General features: G+C 54.2%; 1 protein-coding gene across 1 annotated transcript in view; it reads right to left on the bottom strand.

Moving 5' to 3' along the window:
- RNF213 (ring finger protein 213) overlaps window positions 1–24,553 on the bottom strand; it is a 45,083-nt gene that overhangs the window by 8,450 nt on the left and 12,080 nt on the right. The window contains exons 16-50 of the mRNA XM_056505689.1: window positions 24,304–24,484; window positions 23,616–23,789; window positions 23,325–23,483; window positions 22,449–23,050; window positions 21,994–22,159; window positions 21,237–21,454; window positions 20,655–20,795; window positions 20,390–20,551; window positions 18,924–20,064; window positions 18,286–18,479; window positions 17,795–17,947; window positions 13,547–17,140; window positions 13,294–13,430; window positions 12,915–13,010; window positions 12,386–12,504; window positions 12,033–12,155; window positions 11,354–11,436; window positions 10,501–10,648; window positions 10,077–10,212; window positions 9,480–9,668; window positions 8,513–8,652; window positions 7,976–8,130; window positions 7,448–7,660; window positions 6,901–7,082; window positions 6,066–6,186; window positions 5,860–5,960; window positions 5,438–5,617; window positions 4,963–5,126; window positions 4,770–4,872; window positions 4,028–4,142; window positions 2,174–2,366; window positions 1,369–1,559; window positions 941–1,069; window positions 631–741; window positions 151–393 (exon numbers count right to left, since the gene is read on the bottom strand). Of these exons, the coding sequence (XP_056361664.1) occupies window positions 151–393; window positions 631–741; window positions 941–1,069; window positions 1,369–1,559; window positions 2,174–2,366; window positions 4,028–4,142; window positions 4,770–4,872; window positions 4,963–5,126; window positions 5,438–5,617; window positions 5,860–5,960; window positions 6,066–6,186; window positions 6,901–7,082; window positions 7,448–7,660; window positions 7,976–8,130; window positions 8,513–8,652; window positions 9,480–9,668; window positions 10,077–10,212; window positions 10,501–10,648; window positions 11,354–11,436; window positions 12,033–12,155; window positions 12,386–12,504; window positions 12,915–13,010; window positions 13,294–13,430; window positions 13,547–17,140; window positions 17,795–17,947; window positions 18,286–18,479; window positions 18,924–20,064; window positions 20,390–20,551; window positions 20,655–20,795; window positions 21,237–21,454; window positions 21,994–22,159; window positions 22,449–23,050; window positions 23,325–23,483; window positions 23,616–23,789; window positions 24,304–24,484 (10,257 nt within the window). The remainder of the gene's footprint in view (window positions 1–150; window positions 394–630; window positions 742–940; window positions 1,070–1,368; window positions 1,560–2,173; window positions 2,367–4,027; window positions 4,143–4,769; window positions 4,873–4,962; window positions 5,127–5,437; window positions 5,618–5,859; window positions 5,961–6,065; window positions 6,187–6,900; window positions 7,083–7,447; window positions 7,661–7,975; window positions 8,131–8,512; window positions 8,653–9,479; window positions 9,669–10,076; window positions 10,213–10,500; window positions 10,649–11,353; window positions 11,437–12,032; window positions 12,156–12,385; window positions 12,505–12,914; window positions 13,011–13,293; window positions 13,431–13,546; window positions 17,141–17,794; window positions 17,948–18,285; window positions 18,480–18,923; window positions 20,065–20,389; window positions 20,552–20,654; window positions 20,796–21,236; window positions 21,455–21,993; window positions 22,160–22,448; window positions 23,051–23,324; window positions 23,484–23,615; window positions 23,790–24,303; window positions 24,485–24,553) is intronic.

The raw sequence follows: 24,553 nt of genomic DNA, 5'->3' as shown, positions 1-24,553 counted from the left end.
TAACCCCAACAGCACTGCAATCATCACCCTGCAGTGTTTCCCAGCTCAGTGAGGTGGAGCACTGCTGTTGAGGAAGGTCCAGCAGAGGATCCAGCAGACACAGACCAGCTCCAGGGATGTGCTGCAGTGCTGTGAGCTCTGTGTCCTCACCTGCATGCTGTGTGGCTGGCAGGCCAGGTTCCTGAGGGGCTGCAGGACAGGGCTGTGCCCACAGAGCAGCACAGCAGCCATGTGCACAGCCATCTCCACCAGGGCTCCCTGCTGGCTGCAGCCCCAGGGCTCCACAGCCAGCCTGGGCACGGTGTTCCTCACCAGGGCAACTGCAAGGAGCTGCAGCTCGGGGGAATTCAGCACTTGGCAGCTCTGGATGAACTCAGTCATCACCTTTATTTGCTGAAAGCACAGATTTGAAAGAGTTAAAGCCATCAGGATACTGCCCACTGAAGCAAAGAGCACTGGCAGCTGCTTCCCACAGTGGGTTACCCTGCTCCAAAAACCTCCCAGCCTGCTCAGCTCAGGCCATCACCCTGGCTGGGCACAGGAACAAAAGCTCCTGCCCCTCTGATGAGATCCCCTCCACCCTTGCCCAGGAGGCAGGTCTGTCACAGGCTGCCAAGGGGAGTGTCCTACCTGCTGCTTGGGATGCAGGCTGGGATCCCCAGCACCGTACAGGGCAGTGACCTCTCGGAAGATGGCCAGGAGCAGGTGGGCAGATTCCAGAGCTGGGGGGTTGCTGGGGGCCTGGGGAAGAAGCAAGGATGTGGCAGGGGAAAGGCCAGAGCTGCCCCAGCCACAGTGATGGGATGTGCAGGTGGGAAAGTAAAGAAAACGTGCTTGGGCACAAACCCCAGTGAGCTGCCAGCAAAGGCCCCCAGGAGCCTCCCTGGGGACAGACACTGCCCACAGGGACACAGGGGGGCTGAGGAGCACTGGGCTGTACCTGCTGGGCCTCCAGCAGCCCCTGGGCCGTGCCCTCCATCATGGCCCGTCCCACGGCGTCGCGCAGGGCCCGGTACCGCTCCCCACACACCAGGTACCTGTCCATCTGCTGGGACTGGCTGTGCTGCACCTGCAAGGGAACAGCCTGCAGAGCACTGGGGACAATAACCCAGCTGCAGGAGGCACCATCTCCTCCTCCTCCCAAGCACTGGGGCACTTCAGCCTCCCCAGAGCACCAGCAGCACACGTGGGCACCCACAGGTGCTGCCAGGAGAGACTCCCTTCACCAGAGAGCCAGGACAAGGCACTCCCAGCCTCTGCCCCTCTGGCCTGTCCCCCAAGGGCCACACAACAGCAGGAGCACCCCAAAGCAGCACCAAGTGAAGGCAAAGAGACCACAACCATCACTAGGAGATGCCTCTTCTCTACCTGTTGCAGAATTTCTGCTGGGAACACCCAGCTGAAGCGTGGCTCTGTGACCAGCTTCTGAGCAAACTCCAAGCCGTGCTGGCTGGCAATCCTCCTGACCAGGTACACACGGTGCCAGTCGTTCCTGGCCAGGCTGCAGAACCTCTCCACCCTCTTCAGGTAATGCTGCTTCTCCTTCATCTGCTCTGGCTCTGAAGGGGGAAAAAACAGATTAAAACAAAGAGGCAAAAGCACATCCCACCCTGCAAAACTTCTCTGTCTGCCCCAGCTGTAGTATCAAGTGCCTTTATTAGTACTGTGTAATTACACAGAAAAACTTCAGAGCCCTCCCTTCCTCTGTGCTGTCTGGAGCATTTCCTCAGCCAGATTTCAGACAATGATTCATTGCTTTCACAGAGAAGATACAAACTCGTCAATATAAACTCTTAATCCCTTCTAGCTGTGCAGAGCCCTCATTCATATAAAACAATAACCCTTACAGCAGTCCTGCCTCTGAAGCAGCATCTATACTTTAAAGTTCAATTTAGTGGGCTCTAAATAGATCTCATTGTTAGCATCAGGAGGATAAAATAAATCTCCTTCCACAGGTGTAACTGCCATGTAACTACACTGGGGTCACCAGCACAGCCTTGCTACCAGTTAGAGAGCACTTGTAACACAGGGGACAGACAGACTGACACCCCCAAGGACAAAGGGAGCTGCTGCTCCTGCCTGGGCCATGCACCACAACAGGTCCTAGCAGAGCACAGGGCACTGAGTGTGTCCAGCCCACCTGCCCTGCAGCCAGCAGAACCATCAGACTCACGGGGGTGCTGCTGCAGGTGGAAGATCAGCTCTGCAGCCCTGCTCAGGCCCAGGCGCACCTGGGCCACGGCCTGCAGGTACTCCACTGAGGGCTCTCTGCTGCCTGGCAGGTAGCTCTCTGGAAAGGCTCTGTCCTCAGCCAGGTTTCCATGCCCATGTCCCAGGCTGTCCTCTGACTTTTCACACATGGAATCCTAGAGAAAAGCCAGAACACTGGTGAGTGGCAGAGCCACCTCACTCAGCCACCCCTGGGTCCCCAGGGCAGCCACCTGCCATGAGCACAGCAAACCATCCCTGACCCTCCAAACCATCCCTGCCATGAGCACAGCAAACCATCCCTGACCCTCCAAACCATCCCTGCCATGAGCACAGCAAACCATCCCTGCACCTCCAAACCATCCCTGCCCCTCCAAACCATCCCTGCACCCTCCAAACCATCCCTGCACCCTCCAAACCATCCCTGCCATGAGCACAAAAAACCATCCCTGCACCTCCAAACCATCCCTGCACCCTCCAAACCATCCCTGCCATGAGCACAGCAAACCATCCCTGCCCCTCCAAACCATCCCTGCCCCTCCAAACCATCCCTGCCCCTCCAAACCATCCCTGCCATGAGCACAGCAAACCATCCCTGCACCCTCCAAACCATCCCTGCACCCTCCAAACCATCCCTGCACCCTCCAAACCATCCCTGCCATGAGCACAGCAAACCATCCCTGCCCCTCCAAACCATCCCTGCCCCTCCAAACCATCCCTGCACCCTCCAAACCATCCCTGCCATGAGCACAAAAAACCATCCCTGCCCCTCCAAACCATCCCTGCACCCTCCAAACCATCCCTGCACCCTCCAAACCATCCCTGCCATGAGCACAAAAAACCATCCCTGCACCTCCAAACCATCCCTGCACCCTCCAAACCATCCCTGCCATGAGCACAGCAAACCATCCCTGCCCCTCCAAACCATCCCTGCCCCTCCAAACCATCCCTGCCCCTCCAAACCATCCCTGCCATGAGCACAGCAAACCATCCCTGCACCCTCCAAACCATCCCTGCACCCTCCAAACCATCCCTGCACCCTCCAAACCATCCCTGCCATGAGCACAGCAAACCATCCCTGCCCCTCCAAACCATCCCTGCCCCTCCAAACCATCCCTGCCCCTCCAAACCATCCCTGCACCCTCCAAACCATCCCTGCACCCTCCAAACCATCCCTGCACCCTCCACCCCCCATCCTAAACCTCTGCCATGTCACCAAACACCATTTTTAGGATGTGCCCCAGCTGTCCCACATTCCCCAAGCTTGGAGCTGAGCAAGAGCATGAGCAGGCTGTGAATAACACACATTCCATGTTCCAAGATGCCAAGCTCTACCTGTCTGTCCCTTAGCAAGAACACAAATGGTGATTTTAACCACAAAGTCACTTAAAAAAACAAAACTATAAGTAATGAACCTCTCCCCTGCTGTCAAATTTGTTTTAAGTTGACCAAAGCCCTGAAAGTTATGCAAGGAGAGGAAAGGCACAATAATTTAAGTTGTGCACAGCAATTTAAGTGTCCATGGAGACAAGAAGGCAGTTCAGCAGTGGGCTACTGCCATAAGAAAGGCCCTGCTTGTTGCACTCCTGTGCTGGAGTTTGAGTTTTAACACCCAGTCCAAGGGAAAGAATTTTTGTAACCCTGAAGACACACAAGCCTTTCCTTGAAAAGCAAGGCTCATTCCTGAGAGCAAGTTCTGACCAGGTGATTTGATATCAACTCCTTTTGGGCTTTCTAGAAACACACAGAAATTGCAGAATTTCTGTTCTTGACTTTTTTTACTCATGAAACTGCAACAGTTTCACGGCCCAGCTCTTACCTCCAAGCAGTTGACAAAAAGCAAGTAGAGCTCTTTTTTGTCATTTTTCTCTAGGAGCTCGTTGTGCTCCACCTGGGACAGGTAACGCTGCACATCATCTTTCACTTCATTGAAGCTACAGGAGAGAGAGACACCCCCTTACACAGCAGCCATACTGACAGGTCTGCCCTGCTCAAAACCACAGCACAGCTCCCAGAGATGGCCCCAGACTGGGACAGCTGGGGTCACTCTGGATCCAGCTGTGAGATGGAAAAGCCACCGTGCCATTTTCTGCAGGTGAAATTTGGCTTCACAGCCTGAGCTGGGCTTTGGCCATCAGCAGTGCTCAATGAGCACTTCCAGGGCAAGAGGGATCTCATTCAGGAGCTGGTCACACCTGAGACAGGGCTTTTGTGCCCTGCCTGCAAAGGGAGGCTGGGAGGGCTCTGGGAGCAGACACAGGATCAGTCCTGACTAAAGGAGTTTTGCTTTGCTGACCTAGATCAGAGCAACTACTCAGCCAGCTTGCAGCACCCAGCATCCACCCTCAGCACAGGGTTAGTGAGGGACAGCCAGGTAAACCTTGCACAGGCTGCTCACACTGCACCATGAGCTCCATGCAAGCCAGCCAAGCTGCATGACTGATGCAAAGGATTCAAATCCAGAGAAACTCATGGAGGTGAGGAGAACAATCAGATGGGTTTGATGAGGAACAGAGCTGGGCCTGGCCCTGGCCTGACCTCCCTCAGCTGAATGTGCTCACCTGTACTTCAGGAGCAGCTTCAGCATCACAGAGCGGATGATGGGAGTTTCATCCACCTCATCATTAAAGGGGGACAGGAATTTAGTGTAGACAGCAGGGTGATCTGTGGAGACAAGGGAAGGAGGGCTTTGGCAGGTGAGAGCAGGGGGTGACAGATCCAGCTCTGTAAGACTGAGTGTGTCAGGGAACTCACCTGAGTCTTTCTCGAGGCTCCTGTGGACAAAGAGCAGATTGAGGAGGCTGTGGATCACCTCTGCCTCAGGGGGCTCGTTGTCCCTGAAGCACATGGTGGTGACTGCATCGATGAAGAAATTGTTGCACCTCTGCCGGAACAGGGCGTTCTTTGCTATGGCAGCTCTGGGAAGGGCAGAAGCAACACAGAACCTCTAAACCATGGAGGAATCAACCACACACAGGCAAAAGCCACCAAAGAGAGATACAGCTCCACCTCCTCAACGAGATGATCCTTAAGGTCCCTTCCAACCCAAACCATTCTATGACTTGCATGGTTTTACAGAGGCCAAGGCAGCTTTCTCCTTTTTTTGAAAGGACCTGTCCAGTTCCAGAGGGATGAAGCATAGCTCACCCCCACTCTGCTCAGAGCTAAGAATTTCCTCACAAAGCCTCCCCACCCAACGCTCCCACCTTGGAGAGGGTGGCTGCAGTACCTGAGCTCCTCAGAGACAGTTAACTCCACATCCTCCACAGCAACCCTGCAGTAGGGACAGTGCATCTGTGCTGGCACCAGCCACTGGCTGATGCACTTGTGGCAGAACACGTGGTTGCAGGGCAGGCAGACGGGATCCTTTGGCTCTCCCAGGCAGATGGGACACGGCTCCAGACCATGCCTGCAATCCAGAAACAGCAATGAACACAACTGCTTCCATGCTGCCTCCCCAAAAACCTTGACCAAGATGTTCAGCTGCAGGTGGACCAAGAGCAGGCAATGCAAGACTGGCTCACTGCTCAGCTCAGGGTGCAGAACCAAACAGAGGCACTGCTCTTCCTTTGCCTGCCACCACACCCCATGCAGCAGAGCCAGAAGTGTGCTGTCCCTGCTGGCCCCTGCAGCCTGTGCCAGTGTCAGTACCTGTAGAGCCTGCTGCTGACCTCGTTCTTGCACTGGCACAGCACTGTCATCACTGCAGCAAAGGTTGGATGAGACTTCATGTCTGAATGGTGCTGGAAACACTGCAGAGGGAAAGGACAGAGCCCAGTGACTCAGCTACAACACCTGAGACCAGAACTCCCATGACCAGCAGAAGAGGGAAGAGGTGAAATCACAGCTTTGCTCACCTTGGCAAGAAGCAAAGTGTATTTTCTCACCAAGTCCTCGAACTCTGGCATCACGGCGCGGATCCCAAACAGGACGTGCTCCACAAAGAGTGCCATGGCAAACACACGGCTCCAGCAGGCTCTGGGGACAGCAGCATGGCACCAAACAGGGCAGCTGAGAGCAGGAGGGCAGCCAGGGCAGCCACAGACCCCACTGCTGCTCCTGCTCCCCTCCACAGCGTTCCTGCACTTCTCACTTGTTTGGCTTTCCAGAGGGGTTTTTGCCAAGGGCAGAACATGTTCCAGCACTTTACCCAGGGGGCTCATGGTGCAGGGGCCTGGCCTGGAGGCAGCAGAGCAGCAGGACCAGCACCATGCACACACCTTCTCACACTTCTAATTTCTATGTCAAAAATTTTTTAAAATACCAATCACAGTTAGCTGCACTTTCTTCACTTCTAATAAACTAAACAAGGTCTGTGAGAAACTGGTGTAGTGCTCTGGGCTTTCCTCCAAAACACAAGATGCAGTGAAATCCCCCATCTCTTGAGTCCTTATGCACAGAGGATGAAGTGGGGAGACACTGCTGGTTAACAGGAACCTGAGGAGAGTTTTAAATAACCCCTGAACCCAGATGGAATGCACCAGATGATACTGCCAGATTTAGAGAGAATCTGCAGGAGATGAGGGGAAAAAAATGTGGTTCTTGCTGCTTGGTATGTAATTGAGCCCAGCAGGAACCTGGAAAGGTTTGCAAAGCCTGGGAAAAGCAGCACCAGAACAGCTTCAGGCTGCTGCAATGCCCCAGTGAAGCAGCAGGCAAGGAGCAGGGCTGTGAGCAGAGCTTGGTGCCCACCTGAGCTCCCTGAGCAGCTGATGGCACCGGCTCCCCCGGCGCTGGGCACCCTCCTCCTGGCACAGGAACTCAATGGGCATGTGGAGGTTCTTCACCCTCTGCAGCCAGAGCTCAGGGGGGGCTGTCTGCACCTGCTTCTCCAGCTCCTCTGCACACACCACAGCAGCCACCACGTCCACAACCTGCACACACACAGGGCCAAGGCTTCCTCAACAGCTGCATCTCAGAGCTATGGACCTTGGGCTCTCAGTCTGGTTTGCTACAACAAGTGTTCTACTGAATAATGTTCTACTTGATTGTCTTAAGCTCTGCAATTCTTATGTTTGTGGCTTGGCTCATTAGCATGTCCTGTTAATTACTGCAAAAGCAGAGCAAGCTATTTAAAACCTGTTTGTAGCAGGACAACACAGCAGATCATTCCCAATTCTGAGGAACCTGAGGCTGTGCTTCCCACCTGCTGTCACTGAAATCCAAAGGAGACAGAACAGCAGCTGAGTGCAGACAGAGCTCCCTGGCAGGCTGAGGAGCACACAGTGAATGCATTTACCATCTCTGAGCAGGCAGTTGTGCATGCTGGCTGGTGCAGGAGGTAGCCAGTCACACGGGGGTGCACAGCCAGGATCCTGGAGAAGTTCTGCAGGCGGCTCTTGAACTGGCTGTGGGCCAGGTGGACCCACGGCAGGGCAGGCACCAGCTCCTCTCTCCAGGGGGACTTTGCCACCCACTCCTCAACACAGGACATGAAGGCTACCTGCAGACACTGCAGGGGTGGGAAACAGAAAACCAGAGGTGACAAAGTACTTCTATAATTTGCACTGGAAATCCTGGCAAAATTCTCTGAAAGATGAGAATCACTTCCCTACAAAGCCTTAAATGTGTTAATTTATACAGGTGCTGCCTTTCTGAGTAACCCCAGCAGGCACTCAGTGTCCAGCAGTCTGCCCTGGGGTTCCCCTGCTGTTGGGCTGGCTCAGAGGGGCACTTTCCCCAAGGCAGGGCTGACTCAGGACACATTCACAGGCATCACACTCTTCTCCCCATCCAAAGGGTTTCCAGCCCCTGCCCAGACACTGACCTGCAGCTCCTCCTGGGAGGACACCTCAATGGTCAAGACAATAAAGTCTGTGATGTAGCACTGGAAGAGCATCTGCCTTTCTCCCTCAGTCAGAGCAGAGATGAATTTTCCCAGGGCAGTTTTCTGGAAGTATTCCACAAACTTCTCAGCGTGGCCTGGAAAATGAGGATGCAGAGAAAAGCTGGATATTGGGAGGAAGCTGGCTTTGACACAGCATCTATCCTAGAGACACTGACACCTCATTAATCACTGATGCATCCAGCACTCCCCTCATCCAGGGCACTGAGGAGGGACTCAGGCCAGGCCTTGTCAGCCCAGCACCAGTGTCTTATTTCTGGAATCTCAACCTTGTCATTAACTCTTGGCTGCTCCACAGCATTTTGAGTGCAAGGGCACAGAATAGGTGAGGAAGATGAATGGTGAGAAGCACAAAGAAAAAGCTGCCTGCACAGAACTCTGCTGGCTCACAGGAGCACAGAGGGACTGAAGGTGACTCCAGAGCTCAAAGGGCAGTGGATGCTGAAGCCAGGCCCTCACCTTCAGTGTTTTGGATGTATTGAGCCTCCAACCACATCTCTTCCAGGTACTCCTTTATCCTCCAGCTGAAGGGCATCTCATTCCCAGCATCAGCAGATACCATCTTGTTGTTCTGCACCAGGATTATCTCTGGCTGAGAGCTGGGGGATAAAAGGTCATTAACACACCTGGCTTTGTCAGGGAAGCACAGTGCAGAGAACAGAGGCAAGAGGCTGCAGGAAGCAGCTGAGCCCTAGGAGGGGAGAGAGAAGGGGAGGGAACTGCAGGACTCTGATACAGCCTGGCAGCTGTGGAGCTGGGCAGCTGTGCTGGGCAAGGAGGGGAACATGCCAAGGCCAGGGAGAAAAGCCCAGGAGCACTTGGGGCCAGGCAGGGAGAGCAGACTGAACTGTGAGCAGTGCCCTGCTGCCCTCACAGAGCAGCCAATAAACACCAGGCCTCTGCCTCAGGGGGTTAGAGCCAGGGCTGGGCTGCTCCCAGTGCTGCTGGGCTGCTCCCAGTGCTGCTGGGCTGCTCCCAGTGCTGCTCCCAGTGCTGCTGGGCTGCTCCCAGTGCTGCTCCCAGTGCTGCTGGGCTGCTCCCAGTGCTGCTCCCAGAGCTGTTGGGCTGCTCCCAGAGCTGCTCCCAGTGCTGCTGGGCTGCTCCCAGTGCTGCTCCCAGTGCTGCTGGGCTGCTCCCAGTGCTGCTCCCAGAGCTGTTGGGCTGCTCCCAGTGCTGCTCCCAGAGCTGTTGGGCTGCTCCCAGTGCTGCTCCCAGAGCTGTTGGGCTGCTCCCAGAGCTGCTCCCAGTGCTGCTGGGCTGCTCCCAGTGCTGCTGGGCTGCTCCCAGTGCTGCTCCCAGTGCTGCTGGGCTGCTCCCAGTGCTGCTCCCAGAGCTGTTGGGCTGCTCCCAGTGCTGCTCCCAGTGCTGCTGGGCTGCTCCCAGTGCTGCCAGCCCAGCCCAACCCAGCCCTCCTGCTGCTCCTCACCTGTTCTTCCCCACACCAGGAGGAACACTCAGGAATTTGGTGTCACTGAAGATGAACATCCACAGGTCTGTCACCCACTTTGCTCCTGGCCTGGCCAGCAGCTCCAGATTGCCATTCCTGTCTATGACAGTGATCAGGAGGGCCAGGAGGGGAGTGACCACCTTCTGCACTCGCTTCCACAGGGTGTGCCTTTGGGGAGAAAGAGATGGAGAAACCCAGAGGGAATGTGAGCAGCAACATCAGCAAAACAGGAGGTGCCTGTCCTGAATAACTGCTGACATGTGCACATGACAGAATCCTAATGCTGCCTTTATGGGAAAAAATACCACCAACAAAACCCCTGCACTTCTCTCACTCCTGGCTCACCTGTAATCCCACTCAAGCACTTGTGCATTCCTGTCCCAGCACAGCCCCTTCAGCTCTAATTCACCCCTCCCCAGAGGGGCTAAAACTGCCTTCAGAGAGTTTCCAGCACAGACTGGAGACTGACATAGTAAGTGTTCAGACCACACAAAGCTGCTGTCTGTGCTGCACAGGTGCCACTTGCAGACTCTTCCTGGGAGGCTGCAGGTCACAAGGCAGGGCTGCTGTCCTCACCTGAAGGTACCTGCCTCCTGCAGAGCACTGAGGTTGGAAGCCTCCCGAAGCACCCAGTTTTTTGGGTGAAGGGAATTTTCTTCTTGCTTCTTCAACAGGCTGGAGAGACGAGCCTTGGTTATCTTCAGGAAAGAGGCTAAAAAACAACAGGGAAGTTGTGTCTCCTCTTCTATTAGCTTGGACCTAAATATCCCACCAAGCACAGCATTTGACAGTTGTTTCAATAATTGGCCAAGTGGGGAAAAAAACAGCCAGAGAAAAAGAGCAGAAAAGCCCTACACCCACCAACACCCAGGAGCACGGACACACATTCTTGGGAGATGCCCCTTGTCTGCACCACAGCAAGGACCTTTGGATCCCCAGTGACCTGACTGACATGTTTTGGTGGCCCCCAGATGCCTGGGGCACTCCCTGCAGCACACACCTTTCAGCTCATCCTCTCTGGAGAAAAAGCCCAGCAGGATCTCGATCCTCCTCCTGCTCCGGCTCAGGTCCTCGTTCTGGTCCCGCAGCATCCCCACAGCACTCTGCACACAGGTCCTCAGCAGCACAGTGGTGTCCAGGATCTCACCCTGCCCAGGACATCACAGCATGCCCCTGGAGTGACCTCCTGGCCCCAGCACACTCCCTTCAAAGGTTCACAGAGCTCCCTCTGCCTGGCTCCCAGCCTCCCTCATCCCAGGCTGCAATTCTCAGCTCTTTTGCTGTCAAGAACAGGATGCAGCTCCCATGGATCTCTCAGACTGGCCTGTGGCACAGTATTTGTGCTGAGTTAAGAGTCCTGCAGGGGAAAGATTCAGCACTTTGAGGAAAGAAGTGGAAATAATCAATGTGACCAAGGAAAAATCTGCCCATGCTACATGTGCCTGGTGCTGGGCATGTCCAGCTGAGGCTGCCAGGGGCACACAGGGCACTGTGACTGTGGCTGCAGCTCCAGCTCCAGCTCTGAGCACACAGCTGCAGTGAGGCTCAGGACCACAGCTCCCAACCCCAGGGGAGAAAGGCAACAGAAACTCTTGAAGTTGATTTTTAAAAAATCAGAAGAATGAAATGACTAAGGAATTATGGAGTCCTTAGAATGGTTTGTTCCTTTAGTGATGCTGATTTTGACTGGGCAGTGGGGAGGAGGAACTTGTGTCTGATCAGTAACACCCATGATGCAAATACTGCTGATAGGTTTCAGGGGAAGGGGACACAAAAGGTGGCTTGCACCCATGGATGACAGAGCAGAGAGCCACAGTGACAGCTGAGAGGCAAACAACGTATTCTGAACTGACCTCATGGTGCTCTGCTCCTGGCTCTGGTGTTTCAACCTCCATCTCTTCCTCCTGTGCTTCTCCATTGGCAGGCAGAGCTGCAGCTAAGGTGTAGAATTTGTATTAGAAAGCAGCAGTGCACTCCTGCATCTGTCACATGAGAGTTTATTTTAGCAACTGCATCCCAGAGCAGCAGAACATCTGTCAGAGATCCATGAGCACCTGCATGAGTAGCTGAGATTCACCTCTCAAACACAGCCACAGCTGCTTGGGCTGTCAGGCTTCATGCAGCAAGAACTGGAAGAAATGTGACACTGAGCTAATGCCTTAAGCTCTCCCTGACTCCTGTCAGGCAGTGTGGTGAAAGGAAAGAGCATGAAAAAGCTGAGGGGAAAGAAAGATCCTTGTCAGTGCTCTCTGCCATGCAGTATCTGCTGCCTCCTGTGCTGGGACAGAGAACTCAGGCTTCTGAGCAGTGCAAATGCCACATTTTTGTCAAAAACAAAAGGGAAAAACACCAAATTAACTTTCTTGGTGACCTAAAGTTGTAGCAATGAATTAAATACAACTTGAGAGCCATGTGGGACCCCCCAGAACCAAGTGCTGAGCAGGGAAAGTCATCAGATCCATTGTGGCAGGCATCAGCTCCTGTAGCACAATCTGGGAGCACAGCTCCCCCTGTCCCCAGCACACAGCTCACCTGTGCTTGCAGCTGGATCCTCAGAGAACACCTGGCTGATGGTGAGGCTCTGCAGGGCTGTCAAGTCAGAGATCATGTCCCTGGACCTGCGGAGGTCGTCGATGTGCACCGACTGCCACAGCCCTGCAGGCAGAGAGCAAGGAACCACTGCCACCCCTGTGGCTGTGTGCTGCTCCCCAGCCAGGACTGCCAGGTACCAATCCCCTGGGCAGTCCTGTGGGACAGGGAAGCAGCTCTGACAACCCCCAGGACACACTGAGTCCATGTTTTCAGCCTTTACAGGAGCAGGGAGCAAGAGAAACGATTGCCTGAAGGCAGCTGAAGAGTGAGGAGGGATGGATGGGCACACCCACCTCCCTGGAATCCCACGTAGGATGTTCCTCCTTCCACCCGGGAAAGTTTCATGATAAAGTAAACAAAGACAGAGGCTTCCCCCAGGTCCACCTTGTTGATCTCATTAACCACAGTGTACCTGCAGCAAAGAGGAAATGCTGTTGGCAGAGCAAAGCAGACAGAGGTTCATGGCATGGGTCTTTCCTCAGGAGGACACATTTCCTCTCCCACAACAGACACAGATGACTCCCACTCCTCCCTCCCAGCTGTGCCCTGAATTATCTCATGACCCTCAGCTCTTCAGGACTTCTGCAGCCAGAGGCCAGAATTCACACTTCAAAAGGGGATTATCTGCTTATTTCACCCAATTTAGCTTATTCTGACTTGGGTTATGGATTATTATTTGAAATGCAGTCAGTGCATTTAGATTCATTCTGCTGCAAAATAAAGGATTGCACATTCCTGAGTGTGAGATCCCCAAACAGCACCAATAACCAAACACAGTGAGGAGTGGCCAGGCAGAACTGAACCACTCCACACCCAACTCACTTGGCTGAGGCAATGAGCTGGGCATCCTGAGAGCCATCTTCAAAGTCTGTCTGAATAATGAGGACTTTATTTCCTGAAGTAGCATCCAGGAAATCCCTGAAGAGTGAAAAGAGATTTAACAGAAGTCACTAATTGTAAAGATCAAACATTAAAGACCACAGAACTCACAGTCACAGTCACTCCACATTAGCTTTGGCTGTTGCAGGAGAGAGAAAAACACCAAACCCCACCTCATGTGATGGAGCTGATAAGGCTTGTCCTGAGGCAGCCCACTGGCTGCACAGCCTCCCTTGTCCATCTGTGCTCCTCCAAATGCTCTGCCCACACACCTTCCACACACTGCAGTGTATTCCAGGCAGGAGAACAGGCCCAGACTCACCGGATGCCCTTCAGGAAGGAGTACTCAGTGTCAAACTGCTGCAGGAACAGGATCTGGGGCCTTTGTGCCCTGCCCTGCACCTCCCTCTCCAGGCAGGGAACGTCAGCACTGGTGAGCAGCCGTGAGAAGGTGGTGACCTGGGCACAGAGGGGCAGTGATGCAGCACAGACCCATCTGTGGTGCACACAGGCATTGCCACGCCGCACCCAGAGCTGAGCCCGGCTCAGGGGCTTTGGGGGCACCCCAGACTCACCTCGGTGAAGGTCACCTGGGGCGCGGCCCCCGCGCACACCTGGGCGCGCAGGAAGTCGGCGAAGGACGTGTGCTGCTGCTGCCTGAAGTAGGTGTGCGCCAGGGCGTGGGCCATGAACACCCCGGGGCAGCTGCACAGGCGGATGACGGCGTCGGGGGTGGCACAGTTGAGCAGGGCCAGCTGCGCCCAGTGGGTGACCCGGGGCAGGAGCTGGGCGGGGGCGCAGTGGGGGCGCAGGCGCTGCGTGCCCTGCAGCACCAGCGAGGCGCAGGCGTTGCCGTGGTAGCCCACGAACACGTCGGCGGGGCTGTAGTGCTGCTGCCCGAGGAAGTGCTCCTCCGCGCCGACCGCCGTGAACTCCTGCACCCAGCGCTGCAGCTCCTGCACCGCCGCCCGCTGCCCCGCCTCCAGCACCGTGCTGATGTCCAGGTAGTGCTTCTCCAGGCGGTTGATGAGCGGGATGGGGAAGTGCCTGTACACCACGTCCTTCTCCTCGATGACGATCAGGCGGAACTTGGGGTGCACGCGGCACTTGACGCGGTGGGTGCCCAGCCCCAGGTCCACGTACTTCTGCCCGGCCAGGTACACGTAGTACTGGTTGAGGGCATCGTAGAGGCTCTCGTAGAGGTTCTGCAGGTTGAGCAGCACGACCATCTGGCCAGTTTCCATGCAGACCTTCACTCGGTTGATGTTCCTGCATATCTGGGTGTATTCCTGGTCCTTAGGAAAGCTGGAGCCGAAGATGATTTCTGGCTGCTGTCGGCCAGTGAAAAAAGCCTGCTGGAGGATCTGCAGTGCTGCATAGTTCTCAGTCAGCACAAGCAGGTACCTGCAGTCCCCATCCTCAGCGCTGCTGTAAATGTTCTGTCTGATCAGCTCTATCCTGCTGATATCATGAGCACGGATCTCCCCTCCTTCCAGCAGCTTGGAAGTGAATATTTCCAAGGCATTGACATCATCTTTGCCACCGAAGTTACGCAGAACCACTGCGGCGATGTCCTGAGGCGTGGGCTCGCTTTTGGAGCTCTTAGCTAAGGCAAAAAACATCTTTATGAGGCTGTAGTAGTCACGCAGGCCGAAGAACTCCCTGTCTTGGGCCTTGCAAATGTTTTCATATGCATCTGCAAAGTGATGGAAATAATGCTCGACCTTCTGCAGAGCCCCTCGTGCCGAGCAGCAGATGCCCCTTGCGCTCTCGATCAGCTCCTCTCTGCTGGGGTCCCCACGAGACACAAAGATGCCTCGATTCATCTTGGCAGGGTCCAAAGCCCAGTTGGAAATCCCGATGAAGCCAACCTTTTTGTGAGGAAGAGGGACATCATCTATGCAGCCGTCCTCCAAAAGTGGATGCAAAGTCTTCAAGGGCATTTTGGGAGAGTCTTCTGCCAGCCCAATCTCATCCAAAACCACCACTGAGACATACTCCTCCAAGTTCTTCCCTTCCTGGAATCGAGCACAGTGCTTGAAAGTGCCTATGATTCCCTCTGGAGTGGAGAGGGGGCTGCACTGAAAAGACACAAGATGTATCTGCTTCAGCTCCTTGAACAGATCAGAATGAGCTGCTTGACCCTGCATAGCATCAGCCACGATGGTTTTTGCCAGGGATTTGGAGCTCCCAGGCTTCCCAACAAGAAAAAGAGGGATTTTCAGCTCAATACAGATGACCATCATGAAGACATTTTCCTTCAAGGCCAAGTTCCTTGCTATGGTATCACGGAGTGGCACCCCACTCAGGAATAAGTCCTGCATCAGGGAGATTTCTTCCAAGATCCTTTTCTGAGTATCATAAGGCTTTGGGAGGACCTGGCTGATGGCAGTTCTGTACGGCTCCTTCCTTTCCAGGGAGGCGTGGTAGCACACCCCAACTGCCAGCACCAAGGCCCAGGTGACGGCGTTCCTGTCACCGCTGCCCTTGGCAGGTTTCTTCTCGGCCAGGTACTTCTCCAGCTCCCTCAGCAGCGGCTCCCTGTGCCCATAAAACCACTTGAACACCTCCATGCAGCGCTCCACGTCCCGCAGGCTGACGAAGCTGCACTCATCATCTCTCTGCCTCATGTACTGCTGGGAGACAAAGAGCACCTCTGTGACCGTGCTCACCTCATCCCTGGCCATGGGCAGCTGCTGTGCCACGCGCTGCACGATCTGCTGGATGTACATCTTCTCAGCGCGGTCGTTGAGCTGCCCGAAGTCCCAGACCAGCGGGATCATGCTGGGGGGCAGCGCGTGCACGCGGTACACGAGCTGCCGCAGCGGGATGGAGCCCAGCTTCTCCCTGGTGTCGTCAGCCTTGACGCGGTAGCCCAGCCCCGCCAGCTCCAGGCGCTGGATCATCCTGTCCGTGTGCTTGCGGTAGGGGTTGCAGGCTGCGATGATCCGCAGGCCGGAGCCAGCGGCCAGGGGCTGCCCCTGCACCGTGCGGTCACACAGAACCTCCTTGATGCTGCTCACCGCCTCGGTGGTGTTGGCTTCATCAAAGAACAGCACCGTGTCCAAGCCGTGCTTCTCCTTGTTGAATTTAGCCAGGGCTTCTGCTTCTCTGATCCTGGCGTAGATCATCTCCGCAGTGGTGCCTCCGTGAACCTTGACAAGCTTCATGTTCTCCACCTCTAGCAAGCTTCCACGGAGCTGGCACAGGAACTTCACCAGCCTGGTCTTCCCACAGCCCGTTTCTCCCATGATGACGACCGGGATGTTGCAGCGGAATCGCATCTCGATGGCCAGGATTTTCAGCACGTTGTCCATGGTGAGCTCGTACGTCTCATCAGGATCAAACACCCAGCGAAGCCCCAGCACCATGCAGAGCCTCTCGAGCTTCTCCCCGCGGGGCAGCTGGTCAAAGGGCACGTTGAAGGGAACCCTCTGCATCACCAAGCCCTGGTACAGCTGGGGACTCATGATGTTCCTCTTGATGACGCTGCCGTTCAGAGGATTGATGGCGTCGATGCTGCTCCCACTCTGCTGGAAGTGGAAGCCAATGAATGTCATGGACACACGATCCTCATTGAAAAACAGATAGGGATGAGGCTCCGACTCCCACTTCTTCCTGATGCGGAAAGGAAGCAGATCTTCCTCGGCCACGTTCTCCAGGTGAGAGGATGCAGGTCTTCCTGAACTCTGGTCGGAAATGCTCAGCGAGGGCGTGGCAAAATCCCGCGCCATTAAAATCATGAAGCCAACCACAAAGTTCTTGAAACCTCTCAAAGTGTCCTGGACAAAGTCAGGGTTGCAGAAGACAGAAGCCTCGCAGTCCCTCAGCTGGACGTTGAGGAAGCAGCTGAAGTTGCGGAGCTCTGCCCAGGAGGGATCCATGACCCCGCAGTGCAGCAGGAAGAGCTGCAGGCACTCTGCAGGGCTGCCTTCCACCGACAGCTCCTCGTACCAGAACGTGTCCAGGTCACAGCCCTGGTCAAACCTCTTCAGGTACTGGAAGGGTCTCTGGAAAGCCTCACTGCAGAACTCCTCCTTGTCCATGCCCAGGCCCAAAGCATCCCCAGAAGAGTTCCCAAGTGTCTCCATTTCTAGCACTTCTTTGGGAGACTTGCATGTTATTTTAGGGAACACATCCAAGAAGTGGTACTTCTGGCTCACTGACATCTGGAGAAGAGAAAAAGAGAAGAAAAGAAAAGGTCATCACAGAGCTGTAGCCTCAGTCTTCCTCAGCTTGGTTAATCTGTCCTTAACAGTCTCCTTGCCTAAAACCACACACCCAAGGAACAGGAGCCAGCCTTTTCCCCTGTGCATCCCTTCCTCTGCTTAAAATGCAGAAATGAATCCTATTCCCTTCTATATTTTCCTTCCAGGAACATGAGCCTGGCATCACCTCCAGCTCCATCTCAGGGCTACTTCAAAGAAAACTAAGCCAAAGAAACTGTTGGTATTCATTCCAGGCACTTCTACATTCTGTTCTTACAGCTGCATATAAATATTCCCCTACTTTCAAACATGCAAATTAACATGAGGGAGATGAGATTTTGCATTTTTATGTTTCCTATAAATCTTACAGTGGGGGCAGTGAGGCTTGGACTAACAGGCCTTCAGAAATCACCAACCCAAGGAAACTGGGCAGGCCTCATTTGCTGTCTGGTGTTCATGTCACTTTGTACAACACCAGGGACACCAGTTTGTTATGGGATACAGCACAGAAACACAGAACTGTGCTGTGGTTACAGTTACAGTCTCTACAACTCACCACAGCTATGTACAAACACGTGCAAAGTGACAGAGCAAAGGAGCACTGCTGGTACATACAGGTCTGGCTGATTTCTTTGGCACTGGGGACACCTCCAGGATTTCAATGATGTACAGGTGACACTTCTGCCGTAGCCACATGTTGCCATTATTATCTGTCAGGTACTGCAAAACCAACAGCTTGAAGAGAAACTCTGGAATTCCACGCTGCACCTATCACAAGAAGAGATACCAAGGCACTTTATTTACCCACCACAACTTCACAGAATCACAGAACAGCTGAGGGTGGGAAGGCTCTCTGCTCAAAGCAGGCCCAGCTAGAACAGGCTGCCCAGGGCCACTTCAGTCAGGCTTTTAATGTCTCCAAGCTTCTCTGGGCAACTGTTTCAGAATTCAACCACCTTGATGGTATTTGTGTATTACTTACACAATAATTAGAAAACACATGCTAGGGAAATGGCTAATTGAGAAACAAGAGCTTTAAGGAAAGCTCCTGCAAGGGTCCACACAGCACCTGTAGGAGAAGGCAGCTGTAGGAGGGATGTACTCACTGAGGAGGTGATATCAAAATGGAATATCATGGGCTTTGTCTGGTGCTCTCTCTTCAGAAAAGGCAGGAGAGACTTCAGCACTTTATCTTCATCCACTTCTGGTTCAATCAGTCTGATGGTTTTCAGAAGTTCTGTACAGTCAGGCTGCTCTTCTTGCAGTCTCTCATGCAGCCTCCTCACATACAGAGATTTCCCTGTTACAAAAAACATCACAAGCATTAAAGCCATCAACACCAGATATATCACATTAGGACCATAATAGACAGAAGGAAATAAAATGTTTGAGTACCCCATGCCCTAAAATACCCGAAGCTTCCTAAGAGGAAGAAGGAAGTCTAAATCTGGTTTGAGTAGCTGGAGCCTGGAATCCAACACATTGCTCTTGTTACCCATATGGTTTATTTTCTTTCCACTGCCTGAGAGAAGCTTTACTCTTCATTAGGACTTGAATAGATTGTGCTTGTTTCTAAAGTCAAACCAGGGGACAAGGTAACTTCCAGCTTCCACCTCGTTGCACTGACCAGTCTGAACTGCTCTTTTTGACCAAGATACTTAAAGCTGGACACAAAACCCAGCAAGGTGAGCCCCACTGTGGTTCTGAACTCCCAGCAGAGCCCACTCTGCACACGCTGCCTTACCCATGCCAGCTCTCTTGGAGGACACAATCCCAACACACATGTGCTCCTTGAACACAGCTGCAGCTGAGCTGGAGGGCTGAGGCACTCGGAAGTGGAGCTGCAGGTACTGCTGGATGTCTGCCCGTGACCTCTGGGGAATCATGTGCACCTTGCAGTGGCTGAAGGCAGAGGGCAGGTAGCTGTTCTCCCGCTCACAGTTGCACAGGATGATGAGCCTGTAGGAGCTGCTGTAGCACTGCAGGTGCTGGAACAGCTCCTCTGCCCTGCAGCTGACCTCGTAGCTCAGCTCATCTGCGTAGAGCATGGTGTAAATCTTGTCCCCCCCGTGGCAGGGAATGAGGCAGCGGCGCAGGAACAGCCCCACCTGCTCGGCGCTGGTGCGGGGCGTGCACAGCAGCACCTCATCGAAGGTGGGCAGGGGCTGCTCGGGGCTGTTCATGTAAATGGCCAGGGCGGAGCTCAGCACCTCAGAGCGAGGGCAGGTGATGAGGTTGGGCTGGCCCACACAGAGCAGGTCCTGAGGGAAGTTCCTGGTGACACGGTGCCCACCCCTGCTGGCCAGGCTCTGCAGCCACACGCCCAGCGTGTCGATGTCCAGGCAGTTGGGGAGGAAGGAGCCCATGTTGCTCATGTAGCACTCCCAGATGCACTCCAGCCGGGCACTCAGGTCCTTCTCCCCATCCAGCAGCACTTGGAAGTCAGAAACAGCCTTCTCTGAGCTGGGGGGGCCCTGGCTCAGCAGGGCTGCAAGGACATCCTGCTCGGTGCAGCTGTGGTTGAGGAAGGAGAGCATCATGAGGGCAGCCTGGCTGGGGCTGCCCTGGCCCAGCTCCTGGCACAGGTACACCAGCTGCTCCGCGCTGTAGTAGTTCAGGTAGAAATGCTCCAATCGCTTCGTGTTCATGAAGCTCTTCCAGCTCTCCAGGAAACGCTCCATGGTCTTGCAGAGGGCTGGGAGCACAGCTGCCACATCCCCTTGCCCTTCCAGCACTGGGATGGGGCCCAGGGAGAAGTCTATAACAACACAGGATTCTCTGTGGGGTGAGCAGTACACCTGGGCAAGCCAGGAGTGGAAGAGCATGTTCCCAGCTGAGTAAAGGTCTATAAAGGCCTGGGCAAGTCTCTGGACATTGGAAAAGACCTGTGTGAGGACAGAGGAGAGAGAAGCTGACTTAAAATTTCAGCCATGAGACCACTGGAAAGACATTCAATGAAGAGAAAGTCTTTGATCCCAAGGTGTGTCAGGCCTTGTACAGCAGTCACAGACTGACTTTTTAACAGCAGCATCCCCAGGAAACCTCCAGCTTAGGTCCACCTTAACAAGGAACCAAAGGCAGGAACACCCATGTGCCTGTGACCACCACCCCCAGCAGCTCCACTGTCAACCACAGCCTGAAAAGCTTACACTCATGGGAAAATCCAGCCCTGGCCCCAACATCAGTAACCCCCTGGATCTGGAATCTGACCTCAGAGAACCTCTCCACCTCCAGGCCTTGCTCTCCCTTGGCTGACATGAGCATCAGTTTGTTCTGCAGCTCACGGAGCTCTGCCAGTGAGTACTTCCAGGAGGCCTTGGCGTCCCCCGAGCTGCCCGGGAGGGTGAAGTGCAGGACACTGTCCAAGGACACCTGCCAGAGAGAGACTGTCAGGGTGCCTGGGGCTCTGCCCGGGGCAGGGCAGTGCTGGGCAGCAGCCCCCAGGCAGGAGGGGCAGTGGGGGCTGTGACCTCACCTTCTGGCCATCAGCTGGAGCCCTGAGCACGTAGACCCCTCTGCTGTTGATGGCAGCTGCCAGGGACAGCGAGGACAGCTCCACGGAGCCATGGCTCTCCTTCACTGTCTTCAGCCACTCCAGGTGCTGAGCTGAGGCACGCTGTGGGGAGAGGAGACAAGCACTGCCCTGCCTGCTCTGAAATCCTGCATCTCTGCTTTACACCTGACCAGGACAAACAGCTGGGGCTGGCACAAGATTTTTGTGATGAGGAAGGAAGAAAGGAATGAGTACTGGTTCAGCCTGCTCTTTCTGCACAGCTCTTCCTTACCACTCCACAGGAGGCTGAACAGAGCCCACAGTGCTCCTACACCTCTTGCTACAGAAACAGGCCCTGCTGCAGTAGGATAAGAGCTCCCAGAGAAATCTGTGTCACACCAGTTACAGCTGCTGCAGTGAATTTCTGTGCTGCAGACACAGCAGGTATTTTTCCTCCAATAACAAGAGCTACAGGTGCCACTTGCCCAGTGCAGTCCAACTCCCAGCCACTCCTGGGAGGCAGAAATGCAGGAGATGCTGAGGCCCTGCCCCAGCAGAACTCACCAGTTTCTCAGGGAGGCTCTCATCGCTGTCCAGGGCTCGCCACAGCTTCTGCAGGCAGCGCATGAAGTCCTGGAAGCCCGAGTGCTGCTGCAGCTCGTAGAGCAGGGAGGAGTAGCCGTGCACGGAGCCGTGGAAACACGCCACCCTGTCCACGTCCATGTCGTTCTCCCCCGCCGAGATGGACGCCAGGTCAACAAACACCTCCAGCTCGTTTATGTCTGAATGAGGCAGCAAGGGGTGAACAAGGAATGAGGCAGCTTGGACACCAGCCCTCATCACCACCTCCTACAGAGCTCAGGAAGAATGCTTTGAACAGCAGCTCCTGTGCAAATGCCCTCTGCCCTTCAGCTTTCCCAGGCCATCCATCCCTCCATGGGACCCCCACAGCCCCCAGATCCCCAGGCAGGAGGGGAGCAGTGCCTGGGGGGGTGTGCAGGTCAGACAGCTCAGCTGGCAGACACACAACTCCATTCTCTGAAACAACAGCTCTGAACCCAGCAGCTGAAGCCCTCCAGGCCCAGCCCAGCTCCCAGCAGGGTGGTCACTGTGTGCTGCACCATCCCACAGTGCACAGGCACCTTTAAAGGGCCCTCCTAGAACATCCCACACCAAAGCCCTTCAGAGATGTAACTACCAACACCAGAAGCTGGGAAGGCACAAAGCAGATGGGTCAGGCATTCAGTGTTCCTCCTGCCCCCACACAAGCTGCCATCCCTTCCAGTACTCTCTGTCTAGCTCCTGGATGAGCAGCACACACCTTTCAGTGCTTCCCTGACCCAGCAGACAAACTCCTTCTGCTGGGCCAGCTCCCTCAGGCAGCCACGGCGGGGCACAGTGATCCCCTGCAGCAGCTGCTTGGCTTGCACGAGCTCAGGGCTGATGGAATTCAGCTTCTGGGTCTTGCAGGAGTCAAGCTTTTCTGTCTGGAAAGCAAGGGGTGCAAACACACACTGAGTCTGGAATTGGGAAATGCCACTGGCTCTGCAGCAGGGAAAGGAAAGCCCCCTGCAAAGCCACACCCCAACAGAGCAGTATCATCATCTCTCTTTAAGGAATGACTACACAAAAGCACTTGGAACATCTGATTTTTACCTCAAATAAGCATGTTGGGACAAGGAATGGCTTTTGACAGACTGAGACAGACTTATGGGAAGGTTCAAATTTAGCCAAGACCCTAACAGTACCAACAGAGCCAAAATCATGGATACTTACTATATGCAACAAGTTTTCCAGGATGCTGAAGTCACCAGAGAGGCCTAAACTGTCTTTGACTTGGGCAATGATCCTGGCAGCATCAAAGGTTAAATGCATTTCATGGTACTGCTGGATCTGCTGGACCCGCTGGTCAACCCAGGCTCCATCCTCTGCAGGCTGAAGCCCACAGATGGTGTCCAGCTCTTCTCTGAGATCTTCAGGATGATTTGTGAATGTCTTGAAAATTCTATCTACTGCAGCAAGTGTGAGACATCCTGATCTGAGATCATCATACAGCATTGCATAGCTGTCAAAGCAAGGGCGGATCATGCTGTCCAAAACATCATCCAGGTCCAAGTCAGGAACCATCTCCTCCTCATCCTCCTCATCCTCTGGGTACTCACACTCATACTCCTTTCCTGCCTTCTGTGCTGCTTCCTGCCAGAACTGCTGGAAGATCACACTGTCCTTAAAGAAGTGCATTTTGTGGACAAACTTTTTCAGCTCTGGGCTCAGGCTGTAGAAGGTCTCCAGGGGTCTCTTTCCCATGATCACAACTTCATTCAGTCTTTTTAAGGAAAGATCTTCCAAGTATTGCAATCCCACTTGACTTACTTCCACTGTAAAGCAGAGACAGGTCAGAGGGAGATCAGGTGGTGCAGCCTGGCTCCAGCTCACTTCATCCCATTCCCCCAAGCCACAAAAGCCCTGTAAGTGTCCTCTGAGGCACAAGCACTCACTTGATCCCCGCTGTGCTCTGGGTTTACTTCCCCCACCCCTCCTCACCCTCACTTTGGGGTTTAGAATCAAATCTCTTCCCAAAGCCAAGAGATTTTCAAGGAAAATGCTGTTTTCTGGAGTGGCCACTTTCAGACTGCTCCCCCAGAACTCTACCTCTCACAGACTTCTTCACATCCCTGCACATGCTCAGGAAGGTTCCCACTGCTTTTTTCTCTCTTCTGAGCTGGGTGACTTCTTCGTGCCTCAGCTCCAGCAGGTCTTTCAGGCTTCTCAGGAGCAGTTCCTTTTCCTCAAGTGGTTGTTGCTGGTACTCTGAAAGAAAACTCACCTGTAGTCACAAAGCAGACATTTCCCACACCCCAACCCCTGCAGCCCCCTGAGCAGGCCAGCATCACCACAAGGATGCTCTAAGCCAACCATGCCCCCTTTGGACTCCTCTCTTACTTGTCTCCCAAATGCCAATGAACTGCTCCTTATGCTGGAAAACCTCCTCCAGGTGCTTCACAAGGATGCAGCCTTGGTGGATGTCATTGGTGACACTTGTAAGCACAGAGTCTGCCATGGCCATGACATCCTTTGCTTCATCTGTAAGTTTGTCCAGAAAGTTTCTGTTTGCTCCTGTTCCAGAAAAAAAGCATGTCACATTTCCCAAAACACAGGCAGAATCAGGAACTTCTCCATGCCATGGCACAGAGTCCTTCCATTTCCTACTGAGCCCCTACCCAGGAGCCTGTGGACTCACACCACCCTCCAACCCCTCACATCTTTCTGAGCAAAACCAGCATCTCAGGACAGCAATTTGGAAACTTTCTATGGAGAGCCCACACCCAAACCCTGTGGGGCAAACAAAAGCCATTTGGATCTGTCCACTTGGCCAACTCTCTGGCATTTTTGTGTGCCAATAACATGTGAGAACTTCTCAGAGAAAGAAGTTATGGTCCACAAATCCTGAGGAAGCTGCAGTGGATTAGCACAGGAGAATAGTGGCTCCTCTTCCTTGGTCTTCCCTCTCCAAATCCAAGCTGAACACTCCAAGCTTTGAGATAGGGACTAAAGAGCAGGACAATTTCTCCCTGTTGCTCTGTGCAGTGAGGCAGAGGAAAGCTTCTCAGGGCCCCAACTACAGACCTACCATTAAATCTGAAGATGTGTTTGATGTCAGGCCACGTGAGCAGGTGGTGCAGAATCTTATCAAAATCCCCCTCAGGCTGCCCAGCCCTGACTGGCCAGGACTTCACCATGACAGCAGACACCAGCTGGCTGAACTGGCCCATGTTGTAGGCAGAGATCTTCTCCAGGAGGTTGCTCTCTGTCTGCCAGGGCACACAGAGAGGGCAGGGCTGAGTCAGACTTTGGGGTTCCACTGTGTCTGTGCCTCAAAA

This window comes from Oenanthe melanoleuca, chromosome 18 (genome assembly GCF_029582105.1).
Source record: "Oenanthe melanoleuca isolate GR-GAL-2019-014 chromosome 18, OMel1.0, whole genome shotgun sequence".
NCBI lineage: Eukaryota > Metazoa > Chordata > Aves > Passeriformes > Muscicapidae > Oenanthe > Oenanthe melanoleuca.
The sequence above is the reverse complement of the archived record's forward strand: the minus strand, read 5'-3'. Positions and strand labels throughout refer to the sequence as shown.